The sequence below is a fragment of the Oncorhynchus mykiss genome, chromosome 16, assembly GCF_057628025.1.
Source record: "Oncorhynchus mykiss isolate SJ-2025 chromosome 16, ASM5762802v1, whole genome shotgun sequence".
NCBI lineage: Eukaryota > Metazoa > Chordata > Actinopteri > Salmoniformes > Salmonidae > Oncorhynchus > Oncorhynchus mykiss.
In genome coordinates, this window is record NC_143037.1 from 39,460,458 (window position 1) to 39,480,333 (window position 19,876).

The 19,876-nt window shown below is 42.8% G+C and overlaps 1 protein-coding gene and 1 non-coding gene across 2 annotated transcripts; one reads left to right on the forward strand and one right to left on the reverse strand.

Annotated features, from left to right (window-relative positions):
* Window positions 1-1,324: 1,324 nt before the first annotated feature.
* On the reverse strand, window positions 1,325-2,794 carry LOC118950495 (zona pellucida sperm-binding protein 4-like). The gene is made up of 3 exons (XM_090201601.1): window positions 2,673-2,794; window positions 2,182-2,312; window positions 1,325-1,866 (listed from the first exon to the last, which is right to left on the reverse strand). Exons 1-3 carry the CDS (start codon window positions 2,792-2,794, stop codon window positions 1,673-1,675), a joined length of 447 nt encoding a protein of 148 aa, XP_090057727.1. The 3' UTR covers window positions 1,325-1,672.
* A 5,310-nt stretch (window positions 2,795-8,104) lies between these two features.
* Window positions 8,105-19,312, forward strand: LOC118950498 (uncharacterized). The gene is made up of 21 exons (XR_016487049.1): window positions 8,105-8,244; window positions 8,344-8,402; window positions 8,482-8,562; window positions 8,663-8,787; window positions 9,428-9,571; window positions 9,877-9,975; window positions 10,086-10,247; window positions 10,387-10,486; window positions 10,616-10,836; window positions 11,484-11,640; window positions 11,829-12,052; window positions 12,348-12,468; window positions 12,785-12,980; window positions 13,095-13,209; window positions 13,432-13,601; window positions 13,697-13,794; window positions 13,956-14,086; window positions 14,409-14,598; window positions 18,780-18,921; window positions 19,029-19,125; window positions 19,195-19,312. It is a non-coding gene; the product is annotated as an uncharacterized LOC118950498 (transcript).
* Window positions 19,313-19,876: the final 564 nt, after the last annotated feature.

A 19,876-nucleotide genomic window follows, 5' to 3' on the forward strand; every position in this document is an offset into this window, starting at 1 on the left:
TTAGCGCATTCCTCTAGGACAGGAAATTCCATTGAAAGTGGCATCAACTTCTGGGGATCCTGTCAACTGATCCTATTCAGTTTCAAACATCCATGCTGCACAGGCATCTGAACCATCCTTTAGGTTTAGTGCAATAACTAATTTAAACACAAGAGGTCACTTGTGCCTGTATTCAACCCAAACCCAACAACTATTCAGTCAGTGTTAAGAGCAGTTGTTTGAAACCAATCGGAAAGGCAAGCCAAGCTTGCCAGCCGCTCTTGATTTCCATTCGACTGACCATCAGTTTGTCACAACACTGAACTGTAGCAAACTAAAAGGATAACATTGAGTAAAAAGGTGTAGGTAACGGCAACATTAACCTTTTCACACGCGAGTTCCAAATATCTTCAACAGTTGCCCCAGTGGGAATTGATTTTATGCGCGTGATCTCAGAATGCACTCACTGTTCCAAAATGTGGACAGTTAACCCGCGCTGACCTCAGTCCAAGGCACATTACCTGCAATTTTTCTATAGGCCGTTTCAACTTCAAATTTTGCCTCAATTCATTCACAAAAGTAGCCCATTTTACTGTTGCAGACCATTTCGATTTGAGAATTTAATGAGCCGGACAAACTTTCCTTCAAAAGAAAGCCCAAGCACTTCCCCAGATCAAGTATACAGTCCTTGCACATTTAGTGTCTTCCTTACAATTAACTGTGAACATGCGTGCATTCCTATCAAAGTACCTTATTTTCTGTGTAACGTGTTGTCGTTTCTACTGTAGCGTACCGTAAGTATAATGTACTTAGCGCTTTATTAATTCGTTCTGATTCTTGCCTAGATTGTAATGGACACATGTTTAAAACACTTTGAAGGTGGTACTGAACATGAGCTAATGCTAACGCCATACAATGCAGTCAGGTTATCACATACGCGTATGTCAGACTTATGGTGATCTCAACTGGAGTACCCCAATTGTCTTGAATGCACTGAAGTCGTTAGCTGATTTGAACACAGCATCAGAGTGTAAACTATGGTACCTCAGGGTTGCCAGATCAGACCCCCTTTCCAGGGGTATTTAGCTTAGAAAAACTGTCTGCCCTACCATTTATTGTTCATAAATCGCCCATCTTAGTAATATTTCCTGCATCATCCTCTCCATAATACCTTCCCCCAAGGACTTCACCTCCCAAAATGGATTGACCTATATCTTGCAACTCTGTTTAGCTTTCGTGCTACGGTTGTATTGGATTTTTGATTAGTTAACTGTAAACTACTTGTCATGTGTACGCCGTAACAAGTACAAAGATTTGCCACATGCTGAAGTGGCCAAACTAAGTTAAGACCTCAGGAAACGGGCGCAGTGAATGGCATTCTGGGATTAGGGAGTTATTTTATATTTTCTAAACTAGATTTACATGTTCCAATGGTACGCTGCAGGGACCACTCAGTGATAACAAGCATGTGATCAGAATCTCCCATAAGTGTTAAATTGGGTGTAGATCTGGTGACAGACCGCACATGGCTCACATCTTTTTTTAAGCTCAAACCATTGTGACCACTCATGACCTATGGATGGGGGCATAGCCACGGTAGCCAAAATAAATGGCCTGCCAAGTATGATAGGTTGCTAATTACTCAGGAACCACACCTGTGGAATAACACTTGTTTAGGCCCTAAAACAACAAGTTACCCATTAATGATGAGATTCCAACGGGGTCGGGAGCCGCGGTCCTCGTTGAGGGTGGCCCAGCAGTGGTCAAGCACCAGCGCTACCTTGGGGTCAGAGGACCTGGTCAGCTCCACCTCAAAGTGCAGAGGCTGTCTCAGGTACCTCACCACTGGATAGTCCTCCTCCTGGTGGAACGTGTTATACGAGGCGTCTGGAACACAGAACAAGACAACCGGGGGTCGTGTTCAGTGGGCACCATCTGAACTTGTCCATTAAGAAAAGCTTGTTTATAATATCCTGTTGTGCCCCGATGAACACAAGCCATTTATAGCCAACACTGCCAACACTACCCCCCCCCCCCCCCCCCCCCCCGCCCACCAGAGGCTTCTGACAAATTCCCAAATCAGCTCCTCACCGTTACTACATAGCCATACCTGTAGATCTCAGAACGCAAGAGTAATATATCACAAGGCTTACATTTTTGGGAATGGTTGAAAGTTGAAATTCTGAATTTGTACACGCTTACCCTGAGCGAGTCTCATTCTGACCATTAGTCGACCAGTCCCAGTCTCTGCAAAAGGCTCGTTGTCACGCAGCCTGGTCAGGAAGGCCAATGTGCGAGTGATGTTGACCACATAGTAGCAGGAAACCTTTAACCTTAAAAGAGTATGCAACTTCAATAGGGGAAATATGCAACTTCAATAGGGGAACTTCAAACAGTGGAGTGGACACAGTGGTAGTAGAGGCACACTTTCCCTGTATACAAAGTATTGAGCAATTGGTGAAGGAAAAAGAGCTAATAGCTACAATTGTGATGCGTAATGCATTTACTGATATTCCTCCTCTGAAGACTTCAATGAGATTTCGTTCTCATACAGCATGAATTGTTGATAAACTATGTAGTAGAGGGGAATTGCTTATTACGGCCTACAGAAGCAAACAGTCCATAAATACACAGTACCCATCACCTCAGGGTAATAGTCATTTTACCTTCCTGGTGGTGCCACAGGAGTTCACAGTGAAGTGGAAGTAGGTAAGCGATCGTCACTGTAGGTGGGACCACAGGCGGGATCGCTCAGGGTCAGCTGACCGGGGTTCAGAACGGGAGCAGACTCCACCTTCACCGCCAGCGCAGTCATCGTTCCATTAGAGAAACACTATTGGAGGTGGGGGAGCAATAGACAGGTAGCCATCAGACCTGGGTTCTGTATTTGTTACACTTAATTGAGCTTGCCGAGCACAGTAGAACCAATGGAATAGCACCAAATGTGCAAACCATGCCCATCTGGTTCTCCAGATTGAATTGATGAATACACCTGAAGTCGTAAAATGTCTAACTAGTAATTTGTTATGCTAACTATCTAGCAAGAGGTTGCATAGCAACAGCATCAACTTCCGGTTGACAGGTGAAGAGCTAGTACACGCGACTGAAAGCATACTGTTCGTTTACAGGTTGGAACAACGTATTTCGTATGTTTTTGCGGTCCTTTTTTGGAACCCTATAAGCTTAAATGTTGCGGCATCCTGCAGCACATCTTGCGTGGTTCCGCATAATTCTATGGCACGTTATTTAAGTGTCAGCCAAGACGCAATTTACCACAATCTGCCACCATCTACCACAAACGGTGGCTCCATAAGCTCAAAACTTTCAAAAGTAAGAACCACTGTACATCTGACAACGTTATCAGATGTAACATTTTACTGGTTGTCTCAGATAAAAAAAATACTACTACTTTGTTCTCCTGTACCTCTTCTCCCTGCCTGTTTGTTCTTCTAGATTCTCCCCTTCCATCTATGTCCCCATCTGTGGCAAATCCACCCATGTCTCCTTTTCCGAACATTTTCCACCAAAAAATGTGTACAGTCTTGTAGGTAGACTCATCACTGATCCTTTCACCTTCATCCATCTCAGACGTACTCTCATCTGGGCTACCTGCACAGCCTACCTCAGTACAGATGTGCAGATCCACCAACCAAACGCACCACTACATTCACTTCCGAAACCAAATGTTTTGATCGAACACAACATTTTTTTAATAATAATAATTCAATGTCAGATTCCGCACTCATCTGGTACATTGTGATTCAAACTGTAGCCCAAATGAGCGTGCTCTGGTGTCAATGCTCATCGGGAGAAGTCCTCAACTTCAAAACTTTGTTTTCTACAGCAAAGCTGGCTAACCTTACGTATTCACTACTGCACTTGTTTATTGCAATTGAATGGTAAAAACACATCCAAGAAACACCCACATCAAACCACACCCCCAAGACAATTCTTGTTTGCCTTCAGTCATAGCCGCTAGCATTTCTTAATGAGCATTGATGAAACACAAGAGCTGTGCTCGAATACCCATACTAACATACTGTATACTACATACTTAATGAGTATATACTGCATACTATATATTATTAGTTCATTTTAGTATACTGTAAACGAACAGTATGCTTTCAATTGCGCGTACTAGCTTTTCACCTGTCTACCGGAAGCTGATGCTGTTGCTATGCAACCTCTTGCTAGCTATCTAGCATAACAAATTACTGGTTAGACATTATATGACTTCAGGTGTGTTCTTAAATTCAATCAGGAGTTCCAGAATGCGCACATGAATTCAGAGCGTTGTCAGATTGTCTGTTTGTAAATTCAGAGCAGAGTAGACAGCCAGAGCGAATTTACGAAAGCACCCGAATGTCCATTGAGAACGCACAATGACTATACCATTTAGCTAAGCTCAGAATGACGGGAATAATCACGTCAAACATTGGGTAGTTAGTTAGATAGCCTATAGTTATTATTTTGTCAAGTTTGATCTATAAGTAGCCAGCTAACGTTAGGTATCTAGCTAACAACATACCGGTACATACTGCTGTACTGATAAAGCTATGTGGTTCGTAAGACCAGTGTAGCTAACAAATTGTTAGCCAATATAACGTGTAAGTTAACTTATTTAAAAAGTAATTACTTTATTACATTGCTCAACATTTTCTTAATATTTGTCATAATTAGTTAAAGCAATGAATTTGTATCCGCTCTCGTTGTACTTCGACTGCATATTTCCTGCCATTTTCAACAAATCTGGAAACGATGTGAAGCCACGCCCATTTTCTGAAGAATTGCATTATTGGCCCTAAAGTACGGAAATAGTGTCCTCTTCGTGTATTCCTCATATTTTGGCGAATTTAGTACGACATCCTGGAACATTTGGCATACTAAATATATCCATAGTATTTTTTTATTTCTATTTTATTTCACCTTCATTTAACCAGTTAGGCTAGTTGAGAACAAGCTCTCATTTACAACTGCAACCTGGCCAAGATAAAGCAAAGCAGTTCGACACATACAACAACACAGAGTTACAGATGGAATAAACAAACATACAGTCAATAATACAGTAGAAAAAGTCTATATACAGTGTGTGCAAATAAGGAAAGGATAAGGGAGATAAGGCAATAAATAGGCCATGGTGGCGAAGTAATTACAATATAGCAATTAAACACTAGAATGATAGATGTGCAGAAGATGAATGTGCAAGTAGAGATACTGGGGCGCAAAGGAGCAAGATAAATAAATAAATACAGCAAGGGGATGAGGTAGTTGGATGGGCTGTGTACAGATGGGCTGTGTACAGGTGCAGTGATCAGTGAGCTGCCCTGACAGCTGGTGCTTAAAGCTTAGTGAGGGAGATCTGAGTCTCCAGCTTCAGTGATTTTTGCAGTTCGTTCCAGTCATTGGCAGCAGAGAACTGGAAGTAAAGGCTGCAAAAGGAAAAATTGGCTTTGGGGGTGACCAGTGAGATTTACCTGTTGGAGCGTGTGCTCTGGGTGGGTGCTGCTATGGTGACCAGTGAGCTGACATAAGGCGGGGCTTTACTTAGCAGAGACTTGTAGATGACCTGGAGCCAGTGGGTTTGGCGACGAGTATGAAGCGAGGGCCAGCCAACGAGAGCGTATAGGTTGCAGTGGTGGGTAGTAAATGGGGCTTTTGGATTGGAGATGCTTAATGTGAGTCTGGAAGGAGAGTTTACAGTCTAACCAGACACTTAGGTATTTGTAGTCCACATATTCCAAGTCAGAACCGTCCAGAGTAGTGATGCTGGACAGGCGGACAGGTGCGGGCAGCGATCGGTTGAAGAGCATGCATTTAGTTTTACTTGCATATAAGAGCAGTTGGAGGCCACGGAAGGAGAGTTGTATAGCATTGAAGCTCATCTGGAGGTTAGTTAACACAGTGTCCAAAGAAGGGCCAGAGGTATACAGGTATACTATGATATATTTCTACAGGTATACTATGACCAATAAGCATACTAAATACTCAATTCATGTCACAAACAGTACAGTTAGTGCGAGTATTCGAACACAGCTAAGGCCAAATCAGGAAGTGCAGTCACCTTTTAATCCTGAATGACAATTGTCTTGCCTCATAGAGATAGATAAATCTTCTTAGGGCTGATCGATATGACAACAGCCAGTGAAAGTGCAGGGCGCCAAATTCCAAAGAACAGAAATCTCATAATTAAAATTCCTCAGACATACAAGTATTTCACACCATTTTAAAGATACACTTCTTGTTAATCCCACCACAGTGCCCGATTTCAAATAGGCTTTACGGCGAAAGCATCACTAACGATTATGTTAGGTCAGAGCCAAGTCACAGAAAAAAACAGTCATTTTTCCAGCCAAAGAGAAGAGAGTCACAAAAAATCAGAAATAGAGATAAAATGAATCACTAACCTTTGATGTTCTTCATCAGATGACACTCGTAGGACTTCATGTTACACAATACATGCATGTTTTGTTCGATAAAGTTAATATTTATGTCAAAAGAATCTCAGTATACGTTGGAGCGTTATGTTCAGTAGTTCCAAAAACATCCGGTGATTTTGCAGAGAGCCACATCAATTTACAGAAATACTTATACTAAATGTTGATGAAAATAAAATTGTTATGCACAGAATTAAAGATATACTTCTGCTTCATGCAACCGCTGTGTCAGATTTCAAAAAAAAAAAAAATCTTTACGGAAAAAACAAACCATGCAATAATCTGAGTACGGCGCTCAGAGCCCAAACAAGCCAAAAAGATATCCACCATATTGTGCAGTGAACAGAAGTCAGAAATAACATGATAAATATTCACTTACCTTTGATGATCTTCATCAGAATGCACTCCCAGGAATCCCAGTTCCACAATAAATGTTTGTTTTGTTCGATAATGTCCATCATTTATGTCCAAATAGCTACTTTTGTTAGCGAGTTTTGTAAACAAATCCAATCTCACGAAGTGTGTTCATTAGGAGCAGACGAAATGTCAAAAAGTTCCGTTACAGTCCGTAGAAACATGTCAAACGATGTATAGAATCAATCTTTAGGATGTTGTTCAAATAAATCTTCAATAATGTTCCAACCGGAGAATTCCTTTGTCTGTAGAATTGCGATGGAACAGAGCTCGCTCTCATGTGAACGAGCGTCACGAGCTCAAGGCATTCTGCCAGACTTCTGACTCATTCCCCTCTCATTCGCCCTCACCTCACAGTAGAAGCATCAAACAAGGTTCTAAAGACTGTTGACATCTAGTGGAAGCCTGTTGACATCTAGGAAGTGCAACATGACCAATATCCCACTGTGTCTTCAATAGGGAATCAGTTGAAAAATGACCAACCTCAGATTTCCCACTTCCTGGTTGGATTTTTTTCTCAGGTTTTTGCCTGCCATATGTGTTCTGTTATACTCACAGACATCATTCAAACGGTTTTAGAAACTTCAGAGTGTGCATATCTTAGCTTCTGGGACTGAGTAGCAGGCAGTTTACTCTGGGCACCTTTGGACAACTTATTCAGCCAAGCTACTCAATACTGCCCCCAGCCATAAGAAGATAAAAGACTCATCTATGCATCTGTGCCAATATAGTGTCTGTGACAGCATGGGCAGCGCCATTGAGGCTATCTTCATATTAAAGTAGTAACATTTCTTCTTCACAATTGTCTGAGCCCTTCTGATGACCTGATGGGACATGACTTCAACAGGGTCACCAGTAGGGCTCAGCCAATGAAGTTGGTAGTCCCACCCAGTTGATTACATTCAAATTGTGAAAGTGCATGCAAATGCAGCATTTTGGCCATTAGAGGCCAATATCTTTCTCTCTGTCTGGGCTACAATTGTAGACGGTTGGGTAATTATGCGTTTCACCTGTGAAAGGCTGTTGTGCTGCTAATGAGGGAGTTCTATTAACCTGAGCCGAGACGCACCGGTCCATGGCCCCTGACATGAATGGATAAAAGCGGTGAGGGCGGAGCACCCTTCTAAAATTGAACAGTAGCCTTACATTTAGGGTTTTGTCCTAACACTACACAGCTGATTCAGATTAACAAAGCTGGATGATTATTTGAATCAGCTTTGTAGGGCTAGGGGAATAAAAAGAAAATGTGCAGCCCTTTGGGGTTCAGGTGACTGAGTGTGGGAAGCCTTTGTCATAGGGTAGAAGTTGCATACCCCTGGGCTGTAGGCTGCACACTTTGGGTCAAATATCAGGTTCTGTAGCTGTGTATTTTATCGGAACAAATCTGTTCCACAATGATTATTTTCCTTAGCTCAGGGTAAGTAGTAGCAGGCCTAGGAGAGTCTTATGCGACGCAAACATTTGAGTTGTGTTCTTCCTCCTTTTAATCAATCATAATTTGTCAAATCCCTTACAGGTTGTTTTGCCTATTGATGGCAGCTGTGGGCATACAAGCACAACAGCCACATTCTATAAGTATGCATTTTGCACCCTGCAAATTTAAGCACTAAGCGTTTGACAATATTTTATTTTTAACTAACCTTTCCTATTCCAGATGACCTCAACGCTGAATGCCTTGGTAACGTTATTCGTTTGAGTGTCGCTCCTCTTTTTGAAGAGGTTGATGCTGTCTTCAGTGAGTTTGCCTCTTTATGATTCTCTTTCTCTCCTTTCATAATTCATGGCTTGATATTGCTTGTCAACTATTGTGTTCACACCATCTCCATCCCTTCCAGATGACACACAAATCATAAACCTGACGCCTGGCCTTGCTACTCAGTGTGGATTCAGCTTTAAATTTGACCCCATGGGGAATGCCATGTTTTTTGCTTCTCTTCAAAACTGCTTTTCCCAAAACATGGTAACCCTAGTAACTGTAGTGTTTGCTTGTACTTCAAATGGACAGTTTGCCTTTCAGTGTCACTGCATTTGCAACTCATACTGTAGCAATGTAATTTTATTTACCTTTGACATGGAGTCATGCTGAGACCAGGCTCTTTTGCAGATGAGCCCTGTATACAAAGATACAAGTCAATATTTGCATCACTAGATGGAAATAATTAAACACATTCTTCAGTAAAAAGGTCCTCAATAAGCCTGAGTTGTTGCTGTAGAGGTGCTAATACATACAATTTAGCGCATGGAGGTTATTAGAAGTACGGTTCCAGAAACATCGACGCAGTTTGACTTAACTCTGTGGATATCAAAAGGATCTCCATTGTTAGCCACCCCTGGGTCTGGTATCTCTTACCTCTAAGTTAACGATGACGTAAGGTACAGCAGAAGTTTATGGAGGGCTTTCAGAGGGCCAGCCAACTTTCTGATACAGACTGCAGTGATGTGAACTATTGAGCTCTTCTCCTGTAGTGTGGCTTCAATACAGTGGCAGCTGCATTCATATAGCCAATTTTGCCACAGTCTATAACTTGCATGAATGTCACCTGAATTTTGTTTTTTGCAATATAGTGAAGGCTTTTTTTTCTCTTCCCCCTTCATTTTAGGATGATAAGATGTTCAGCTTGGTCATGCAGTTCAGGCTGCCAGGAAACCACATGACTGAAGACCCTGTGTATAGAGTGGGAAAAACTTGTAGCTACACCCCCTGGACCTCCCGAGAGATTCTGTGTGACCGCAACTACATGGAGGCAAGTGAGCAGAGCATGCCCCAATGGACATGTTTACAGTCGCGCTTGTCATACTGCCTGTATAAATGATCTGTCTTAGAGCTACAACTGTCCAGTGTTTTCACTTCTTCTGCAACACAACCTAGAGGTCTTGACTCTCAATTCCACTCGCCTCTTCAAAATGCACATAGGAGAACTTTAGAGGTGAGGAATTTTGGCCTATTCTCAATGCATTTAAGGAGGGGAGTGGACAGATTGAGAACTGGCCCTTGATTTCCTATTGTATGGGAGGGAGAAAATGCATAGGGAATAATGGCCTTCTCTAGGTGTCTGTCAGAAGGACTCTTCCAGACATCCAAACCGTCCCCGAACAGACCACTGGGGGCCCGAAAGCAAAGAGCGGCAACTTCCGTAGAGGAGCTGAGGTAGCCATATTTCAGTTTCTGTAATTTCACTACAACATGACAGGATGGCGCTAAACAATGTGCGTTTGTTGACAATTTTGTTTAATTCATGTTTCCATTTCCTGAGACAGGCTGTTGCTTCAGGATACAAAATGACAGCAGTCGTCTTTAGTCCTAGCAAGAATGTCATGAATGTGGATGAGGTCCAAAGAAAGGGCTATGCAATAGCCAACACTCCCACACGGCTGGTGTTAAGAAGCCCTCATAATGCAGAAGAGACATACCTCCAGAATGTAAGCTGACCTCCATGAACTGGGTCATGTTCAGTAGAGCAAACATTTGGAAACGGTGGCCCTACCTGAACTCTGCAACATATTGTTAATACGGTGTGCCCTACTGAACATGGCCCTGATGTGGTTGCCCCCTGAACAGGTAGCTGGGGTTCCGATGCGGGTGCTCTCAACCTCAACCTTCTTTGAGCAGAAGTGGCTGGTTACTCGAGTAGATGCCACAGCTGTTTGTCCAACACCAGGTTGAGTGTGAAATAATTTAAGATCCTATAAGCCCAGTTCTTAATTGGCTCCAGACAAGACTTTCATGTAGTGTTCAGTTGGGAAAATGTTCTGTTTTGATGTGCCCTTGGCTTCTTGTTTCACTGCAGAGGCAGTGGCCTTTACTCCAGAAGTGATCACCTGGTACATGCCCAAGCACATAGACCCACTTTTCTCCTCTGATGCCTTCACCATGTTGGAGGTGTACATGGGAATTGACGCTAAGAGGCTGGACACTGAGGAAATGGCTGCCAGAAACTACTCTGTTTTAGTCACAGAGGCTCATATTATTGTTGAAATTCCGGTGGGGGCGGTTGGCGGCTATTTCAAGGTCAGCATTGGATTAGTAAAATGTTCCTGTTTAATTTCTGTCTTATTTGTAGAGCCCTTTTTACTACAGCAGTTGTCAGTGCTTTGCAGTAACCCTTTGCCATCTCTCATGGGTAAACTCCTAGAAAGGTTGTCTTGTGTAAAATGTTTCTTATTGAGCAATTGTCTGCTTAATCAGGCTAATATACAATGGATTGCAGAATTGTGTGAATTTTGCATAAAATTACATTTAAACATACTCTACCGCTTGTCTTTGCAGTTTGTCCTTTAGCCGCTTGAAATTTGAGACCAAATATCCACACTAAAGTATTGTTTACCTGACTTTTTAGGTAGCCGGTAGCTTTGCCACTCAACTGAATGCAAGGAACACTCGGCTGCTGTTTACATATTGTGCAAGTGTTTACTTTACGTGTCAGTTGCTCTGAAAATGCGCACCGCCGGAAATGCAAGTTGCCAACCATACACCTACCAGCTCTCAAGTCTGGTAACCAATACTTTCCTTTGGATATTTTGTCTTAAATTACGAGCGGCAAAAAGACAAGCGGTAGAATAATTGTATTTAACATTCTGGCTTATAAGGAACATTTACCTTTTTTTGCACTCCAATTGTGTATTACAGCCTGACTGCATCCCTCGTCTCCCTTACAGAGCCATATTCAGGATGACCAGTACTTTGTCACTTACACCATTGAGCCCATGCTTGAGTTGCTGTGGATCGAGGAGGTCGCACACGAGGACACCAGCTATAAAGTCCTCTTCCCTATCACAACACCTCTGATGGCCAGGCCTCCACAAGTTCGCAACTGTGAGTCTGGTTTAGTTGAATAGTGCCTATGGTAATTTGGGATGCCTGGGTTGTTCATTAGGCACAAAACAGAAGGAAATGTACTGAAACGGGGAGGCAATACCTGGACTTACCCAATAACAAATGTCAATTTTCAACTTCCATTGTACCGCATTTCAAAATGTTTTCCTTTGTTTGCCAATGAACAGACACTCCCTTAGACACAGTTCCTGAGCAGGCAGTGTTTGTGCTTGAGTTGGGGACCTTCAACCTTGATGTGGAGCTGCTGAACATCACCTTTCCCACCATGGTGCTAACTGTTGCAGAGTGCAACGCCAGGGGTTTCAATGTTCGGGAGCAGAGATCCCCGGACAACACCTTGAAGACCTTCAGGCTGGAGGTGCCCTTCTCAGACCCGGTGGTCTTTAAGGAGGTGTGTTTCTGTTAAATGCAAAGCCACACGCAGTGATTTGTACATGCCCTAATAAGTGGGCCACCAACAAAATATAAATGGCACAGATGTATTTTGTATCCCTCATTTACTCAAGTGTTTCCATTATTTTGGCAGTTGTGTGCATTTGATGTAGAGGAATGAGGGCAACGTTACTTTAAGTAAATAGTTTGTTTTAATAGTACCCATGTGTACTTAGTTGTCAGTTGATGTTGACTAGCGTTCTGTTACAACAATAATGCTGCCCAATTGACCAATGCTTTTAACTTCACTACAGAGAAGGGCGGAACAAGGTGTCACAACCTTCACTCTTCAGCTGATCTACGGCCTGGTCATCTTTCCAGAGTACGCGCCTTTCTCTCACTCTGCCGTTGTGGACGCTGTACTGCTGGACATTGGTATGTCTCTGGACTACTCCAAACTACTATTGAATGGTTTCCTCTCGTTAATGATTGCCCTGAAAGGAAATTGGCAGTGAAAGCCCAACTAGCCATACTGTAGGGTTTTTCTATGCGGTCTCTCTACAAAGAAAATGTTAAGCTTTAGAGTAGTTGGACCCAGTTGTCCTGTTCCTGATTTGCCAGGATCGTTTTTATTCAGTCCCACCGTAGCAAAACATTTTGCAATCTAAACAAGGGTTTCGTCTTGACAAGTTCAAGTAGTACCTTGTTTTTTGTGCTTAATAATTGAACACAACCCTGTTTGTCCTTGTAGTGCCACCTTCAGTCACTGGCAACTGTGATCAGGAGAACTTCCACATCACTGTGGACTACAGGAACCAAGAGCCCTTTTTTGTGGTCTTGGTTGGCAAGCGGCTGCTTAACCATGAGTTTGCTCAACAGTATTTAACAGAGGGCGACACAGACTTCACATCACGTTGCCCTTCTCTTCGCCGGACGCAGTGTTTGAGGTACGACTCTCTCCCAAAACATGTTAACCTAAATTGCTGCAGCTAGCCTCGCTTTCCTTACCCTGTGTACATGCATACAATATTGGACTAATGAACTCTCCCATTGGTTCCCAGTCAGTTCACTCGTCCTCTGTCAGGAGCAGACTGGATGTGGCTCTGTTGAATCCTTACAACAACATGACCATCAAATACTTTTCCCTGGCTTGCAGCTTCCTCAAAACGCTGACTGGTTGGTTCTCAAACAATTACTTCTGATAAATAGTCGTTTAACATGGTTACCAAACCTGGGTTCCTTGCAAATACTGTGAGTCTAATAGTAGTGCCAGATGGGCATGGTTTGCACTTTTGGTGCTATTCCATTGGTTCTACTGTGCTCGGCAAGCTCAATAAGTGTAACAAATGCAGAACCCAGGTCTGATGGCTACCTGTCTTTTGCTCCCCTACCTCCAAGAGTGTTTCTCTAACGGAACGATGACTGCGCTGGCGGTGAAGGTGGAGTCTGCTCCCGGTCTGAACCCCGGTCAGCTGACCCTGAGCGACCCCGCCTGTGGTCCCACCTACAGTGACGATCGCGTCGCCTACTTCCACTTCACTGTGAACTCCTGTGGCACCACCAGGAAGGTACAATGACTATTACCCTGAGGTGATGGGTACTGTGTATTTACGGACTGTTTGCTTCTGCAGGCTGTAATAAGCAATTCCCCTCTACTACATAGTTTATCAACAATGTCATGCTGTATGAGAACGAAATCTCCTTGCCAGATGAACTTGAGGTGAAGCGGAATGCCACGACGTCTTCAGAGGAGGAATATCAGTAAGTGCATTACGCATTACAATTGTAGCTGTTATAGGGCATTTTTTTTCTTCACCAATTGCTCAATACTTTGTATACAGGGAAAATGGGCCTCTACTACCAGTGTCCACTCCACTGCTTGAAGTTTCCCCTATTGAAGTTGCTCACATCCCTATTTTTAGGTTAAAGGTTTCCTGCTACTATGTGGCCAACATCACTCGCACATTGGCCTTCCTGACCAGGCCGCGTGACAACGAGCCTTTTGCCGCGACTGGGACGGGTCGGCTAATGGTCAGAATGAGACTCGCTCAGGGTAAGCGTGCACAAATTCAGAATTTCAACTTGACCCCTAGCCTCTAAAAGTATCTTGGAAGGTCTCCTTTACAAAACCATTCCCAAAAATCTAAGCCTAATGATATTTCTCTTGCTTTCTGAGATCTACAGGTATGGAGTAACGGTGAGGTGCTGATTTGGGAATTTGTTAGAAGCCTCTGGTGGGGGGTGGGTAGTGTTTGCTATAAATGGCTTGTGTTCATCGGGGCACAACAGGATATGATAAACGAGCATTTCTTAATGGACAAGTTCAGATGGTGCCCACTGAACACGACCCCCGGTTGTCTTGTTCTGTGTTCCAGACGCCTCGTATAACACGTTCCACCAGGAGGAGGACTATCCAGTGGTGAGGTACCTGAGACAGCCTCTGCACTTTGAGGTGGCGCTGACCACGTCCTCTGATCCCAAGGTAGCGCTGGTGCTTGACCACTGCTGGGCCACCCTCAACGAAGACCGCGACTCCCGACCCCGGTGGAATCTCATCATTAATGGGTAACATGTTGTTTTTGGGCCTAAACAAGTGTTATTCCACAGGTGTGGTTCCTGAGTAATTAGCAACCTATCATGCTTGGCAGGCCATTTACTTTGGCTACCGTGGCTATGCCCCCATCCATAGGTCGAGTGGTCACAATGCTTAAAAACGATGTGAGCCATGTGCGGTCTGTCACCAGATCTCCACCCAATTTAACACTTATGAGAGAATCTGGCGCGTGTTATCGCTGAGTAATCCCTGCAGTGTATCATTGGAACTGCATCAATGTATGCTGCATCAAACGACTCTAAACCGCATTGTCTGAAAAGCATCTAAGAAATGTTTTGTACTGATGAGAAATAAAGGTCTTCACAACTTTATTCCACCTTTGCTTGTAAAACATAAATGTTAACGTTATCTAGTCTAAATAACAGGTTGACTTGTTTTACAGTGATGCGGTACAAGGGAGCCATGTAAATCTAGTTTAGAAAGTATGGAATCCATGTTTGTCAAGCAAGAACTCCTAGAATGCTGTTCACTGCGCCCGTTGCCTGAGATCTTAACTCAGTTTGGCCACTTCAGCATGTGACTAATCTTTGTACTTGTTACGGCGTACACATGACAAGTAGTTTACAGGTAACTATTCCAAAAGCCAATTGTTGTCACCTCCCCAAATACAACCGTAGCACGAAAGCTAAACAGAGTTGCAAGATATAGCACAATCCATTATTGGGGGTTAAGTCCTTGGGGGAAGGTATTGTGAAGAGGATGATGCAGGAAATATTACTAAGATCTGGGAATTTATCAACAATAAATGGCGGAAGACTATATAAGCTATATACCCCTGGAAAGGGGGGGGGGGGGGGGTCTGATCTGGCAACCCTGAGGTACCATAGTCTACACTCTGATGCCGTGTTCAAATCAACTAACGATTTCAGTGCATTCAAGACAATGGGGTACTCCAGTTGCGATCACCATAAGTCTGACATACGTGTACATGAACCTGACTGCATTGTATGGCGTTAGCATTAGCTCATATTCAGTGCCACCTTCAAGTGTTTTACACACGTGTCCATTACAATCTAGGCAAGAATCAGAATGCATTAATAAAACGCTGAGTACATTATACTTACGGTACGCTACAGTAGAAACGACAACACGTTACACAGAAAATAAGACTTTGATAGGAATGCACGCATGTTCACAGTTAATTGTAAGGAAGGCAATACATGTGCAAGGACGGTATACTTGATCTGGGGAAGTGCTTGGGCTTTCTTTTGAAGGAAAGTTTGTCCAGCTCATTAAATTCTCAAATCGAAATGGTCTGCAACAGTGAAATGGGCGCCCTTTGTGAATGAGGCAAAATTAGATGTTGAAACGGCCTATAGAAAAATCGCCTTGGACTGAGGTCAGCGCGGGTTGAATGTCCACATGTTGGAACGGTGAGTGCATTCTGACCACGTGCATAAAATCAACTCCCACTGGGGCGACTGTTTAAGATATTTGGAACTTGTGTGTGTGTGAAAAGGTTAATGTTGGCATTACCTACACCTTTTTACTCAATGTTATCCTTTTGGTTTGCTACAGTTCAGTGTTGTGCCAAGCTGATGGTCAGTCGACTGGAAATCAAGAGCGGCTGGCAAGCTTGGCTTGCTTTTCCGGTTGGTTTCAAACAACTGCTCTTAACACTGACTGAATAGTTGTTTGGGTTGAATTCAGGCACAAGTGACCTCTTGTGTTTAAATCAGTTATTGCACTAAACCTAAAGGATGGTTCAGATGCCTGTGCAGCATGGATGTTTGAAACTGAATAGGATCAGTTGACAGGATCCCCAGAAGTTGATGCCACTTTCAATGGAATTTCCTGTCCTAGAGGAATGCGCTAATTGGGAGTTTCTAAACATGAACAAATACCACGGTCAAGTGTAGCAGCGTCTTGCTAACCTTATTTAGCTAGCTAATGTTCATATTAAAAAAAGTTACTACATTTTTGATTTGGGTGAGCACTTTGCTACAGATGGACACGCTGGCCTAATTTTTATCTCAAGAATTTAAATTGGGTTACTATTGAAAGATGACTTATTTTTCCTACATTGTAATGGGCTACAATGACTTTGACCATGATTATGCACGCTGCAAATGACACTTTATTTTGCGGGTGCCTTTTCAGTATCTGGATGCATGTTACACCAAGCAGTGTAGTGAAGCAACTTTATTGGTCAAAACCATTCATTTGGGGGATCGGTTTGCAAATACTATCAAATCACGCAATTTTACCATTTTTATGAAATGGTATCAAAAACCTAAATTTGGCAATGTGGACACGGAGTAACTTTACAGCTGTTTATTAAATCAGCAATGTCATAGCAGTTTAAAAAAAAACAAGCTGAAAATGTTTTGTAGATCATAGGAAAAGACAACATTCACATGGCTGTGCAAAAAATGGGTAGTTCAGATTTGTCACTTCAGCTGCAACTATCTTGCTGTGCAAAATCCTGACCATCGTCTGTCAGCTCAAGTGGATTTGTACTGGTGTGGGCGTTTGTCTCAATGTAACATCTTCAGATTTCACAAATTCCTTTTTTGCTAATATCGGGCAGTTAAACAGTAAAGGATAAACCTCCCAAAGATGCAAATTGCTCTGGCGCATTGCATAATTCTTGTTTAAAATGAAGTACTTGTGTTGAAAAATATGATTGCCTTGATACCGACTGTCTATTCGGCAACTTTGGTTAAACCACGGTCAATTGATCAATATTCAGGTCGCCTGTAGTCTTAAAATTCTGGATAATTTAGAATTTTAAGAACCATTTAGAGGGACGTTTCACCTCATGTCAATGGAATTGAATATTCATGTTTGACATCCGTCATTTAACAAGCCATTGCAGTAGACATAAATAAATATTGTTGACGGAAAGCCCAATTTCTGTTCTTTAAAATAAAATAAAAACGTACTAAATCAGATTCATCCAGGTCTGATGGGCCAAAAGATCAGAAATGACAAACCACTGTCGTGACCTTGAATTATCTGAGGACTGTTAAATTGTTAAGCGACTCTAAATGAATCATGTTAGGATTTGGGGTGCCGAGGAAGCGGTTTTAAAGTTACCGTCTCCCGACTTAAACTCTAGACGGTAGAAATCTATTAAATTGATAGTGAACTTATGAACCATTACATCGTATCCTCCTTGCAGCTGCAGAAACCCCAGCCTTATGATTCAGTACTATACAAGTTGGTTTAATTGAATTACTAGCTAACTAAATAACACAGGCTAAACACACAGGTGACACAATATGACGGCTTGTTACAAGGTTTCTCCCCCCCCCGTTCCGTAAGGGACACTTATCGTTGATACGTTTTTGAACACACGAACCGGCACCAGCTTGGAGTAAAAGCATGAATGTATTTGAGGGATGCCGCTGTGGAAAGGTAGGTGGCTTGTCTTCTCTCTGATTGGCTACATGAGGTCACAATGTCGTTGGTTGTCCGTGGCTCCAATGACTAGTCTTGAACAGAACTACAGGATGGATTGTTCTGGAAGATGGGCTAATCAACCCTGTCACTGATTCCTCAGTGGGTGATGAGTAGGATGGTTTGGATATAGTAGCAGAATGGTCCCACTTATGTTCATTTTTCTAGGTACTTGTGAGTTTAGGAAAGTTCTGAACGTGTAGCTTGCGCCTCACGGTTTTCTGGTCTAATGTTAATTTCTATTACCGTTCCTCTTATGCACTCTGGCCGCCGGGGACGCTTCTGTCAGTCTGACCCGCTCTGATGTTCCTCGTGGCATGGCTACTTACTATGCACATTTTCTAGGGGTGTTTCTCTAACACGTTCAAAAGTGAATACTGGAACAATATTTCTAGCAGAAGACTGGTCAGATTAGCTATAGAAAATGAATGTCATATTGGTTTTTATTTTGTGATTTTTACTAGAAACGTGCTCACTCTACAGGTAGGAAGTCTCGAGCCTTTACATGAAATATGTTTTTTCAAGACAAAGGTGATTTTTGTTGGGGAAAGCCTGTTGGCAAAAACATGACTTTAGTTCATACTGGAGGGGGAGAAAGAACCCACTTCTGCTGTAAATTGATCTGATCCTCACAGGGCAGTCATGACACCACCACAAGACTTCGTACACAAGGCGGTTGGGGTTTGCAGCGTTTTCTTGTTCCTAACTTAGTCCCTCTCTCCACTGGCAGCTGTGAGAACCCCGAGGATCCATACCGTGTTGTCTTCCACCCGGTGGTAGCTGACGCCAGGGTCCACTTCCCCCCTCACGTCAAACGCTTTGAGGCCTATATGTTTTCCTTCGCCGAGGATGCGCTTGAGCCGAGTGGCCAGGTAACAAAGTTCACCCAACAATCTTTATTGGTTAATTTTGTTTGAGTGGCAATCATCCCTTTAAAAAAAAAAAATAACATCTGACACACCAAATCTTTGATTCCTAGGTCTTTGTCCATTGTGATGTGGTCATCTGTGATGCCAGTAGTCCGTCTGGCGGCCCCTGTAGTGGACAATGTGTGAATCAGGACAACCCGAAAAGAGGTAGGTCTTGTTTTATGCTTTTCAGACCCTGGCAGACCATAACTGAACTAATAGGTTCTCTCTCAACAGGTCAACGACATGTCAAAGACCTCTTTGAGGAGCGTCATTTATATGTTTCTTCTGGATACATTCTTTGGGTGTAATGTCTTGTTCTAACATGTCAAATAAAGTGTTCTATATAAAACAATCCTAACCGTTGGAGCTACCTTAATTGTATCTGATTTGCATTTAACACCATGTCGTAGGCTTGTCATCTGACATGTATCAATCAACCCTTTTGTAAGCATGGAACTCTGAACCATCCACCGGAGGGTGATAAGTGTTGCACACCAATTTCCCATCTAGGACAAACAATGGGAAATGAAACAAGCTTTCCAATGTCCAGTAGGATGAAATGACTCAATGTTATAGCAGATGGTGGTTTGCCAAAGTGAAACCAGCAGGGCTGTGGTTGGATGCAGTGTTGGTAATTTTCAACTGAAATTACAACTTTCCTTGATACCTCTCACTAGCTTGGTTTCCATCCAAATATGGACATTTGTTCTTTAATGATATGCATGTCAATCTCTCATGGCTCAAATGGGAAGAGCTTGACTTCATCGCTACTTGTTTGTGTAAGAAGTGTTGACAAGCTGAATGTACCGAGGTGTCTGTTTTCTAAAACTACTAGCGCACAGCTCGGACACCCATGCATTCCCCATAAGACATCTCTTCACAATCTCCAAGCCCGAACTACGAAGGTAGAGCCATG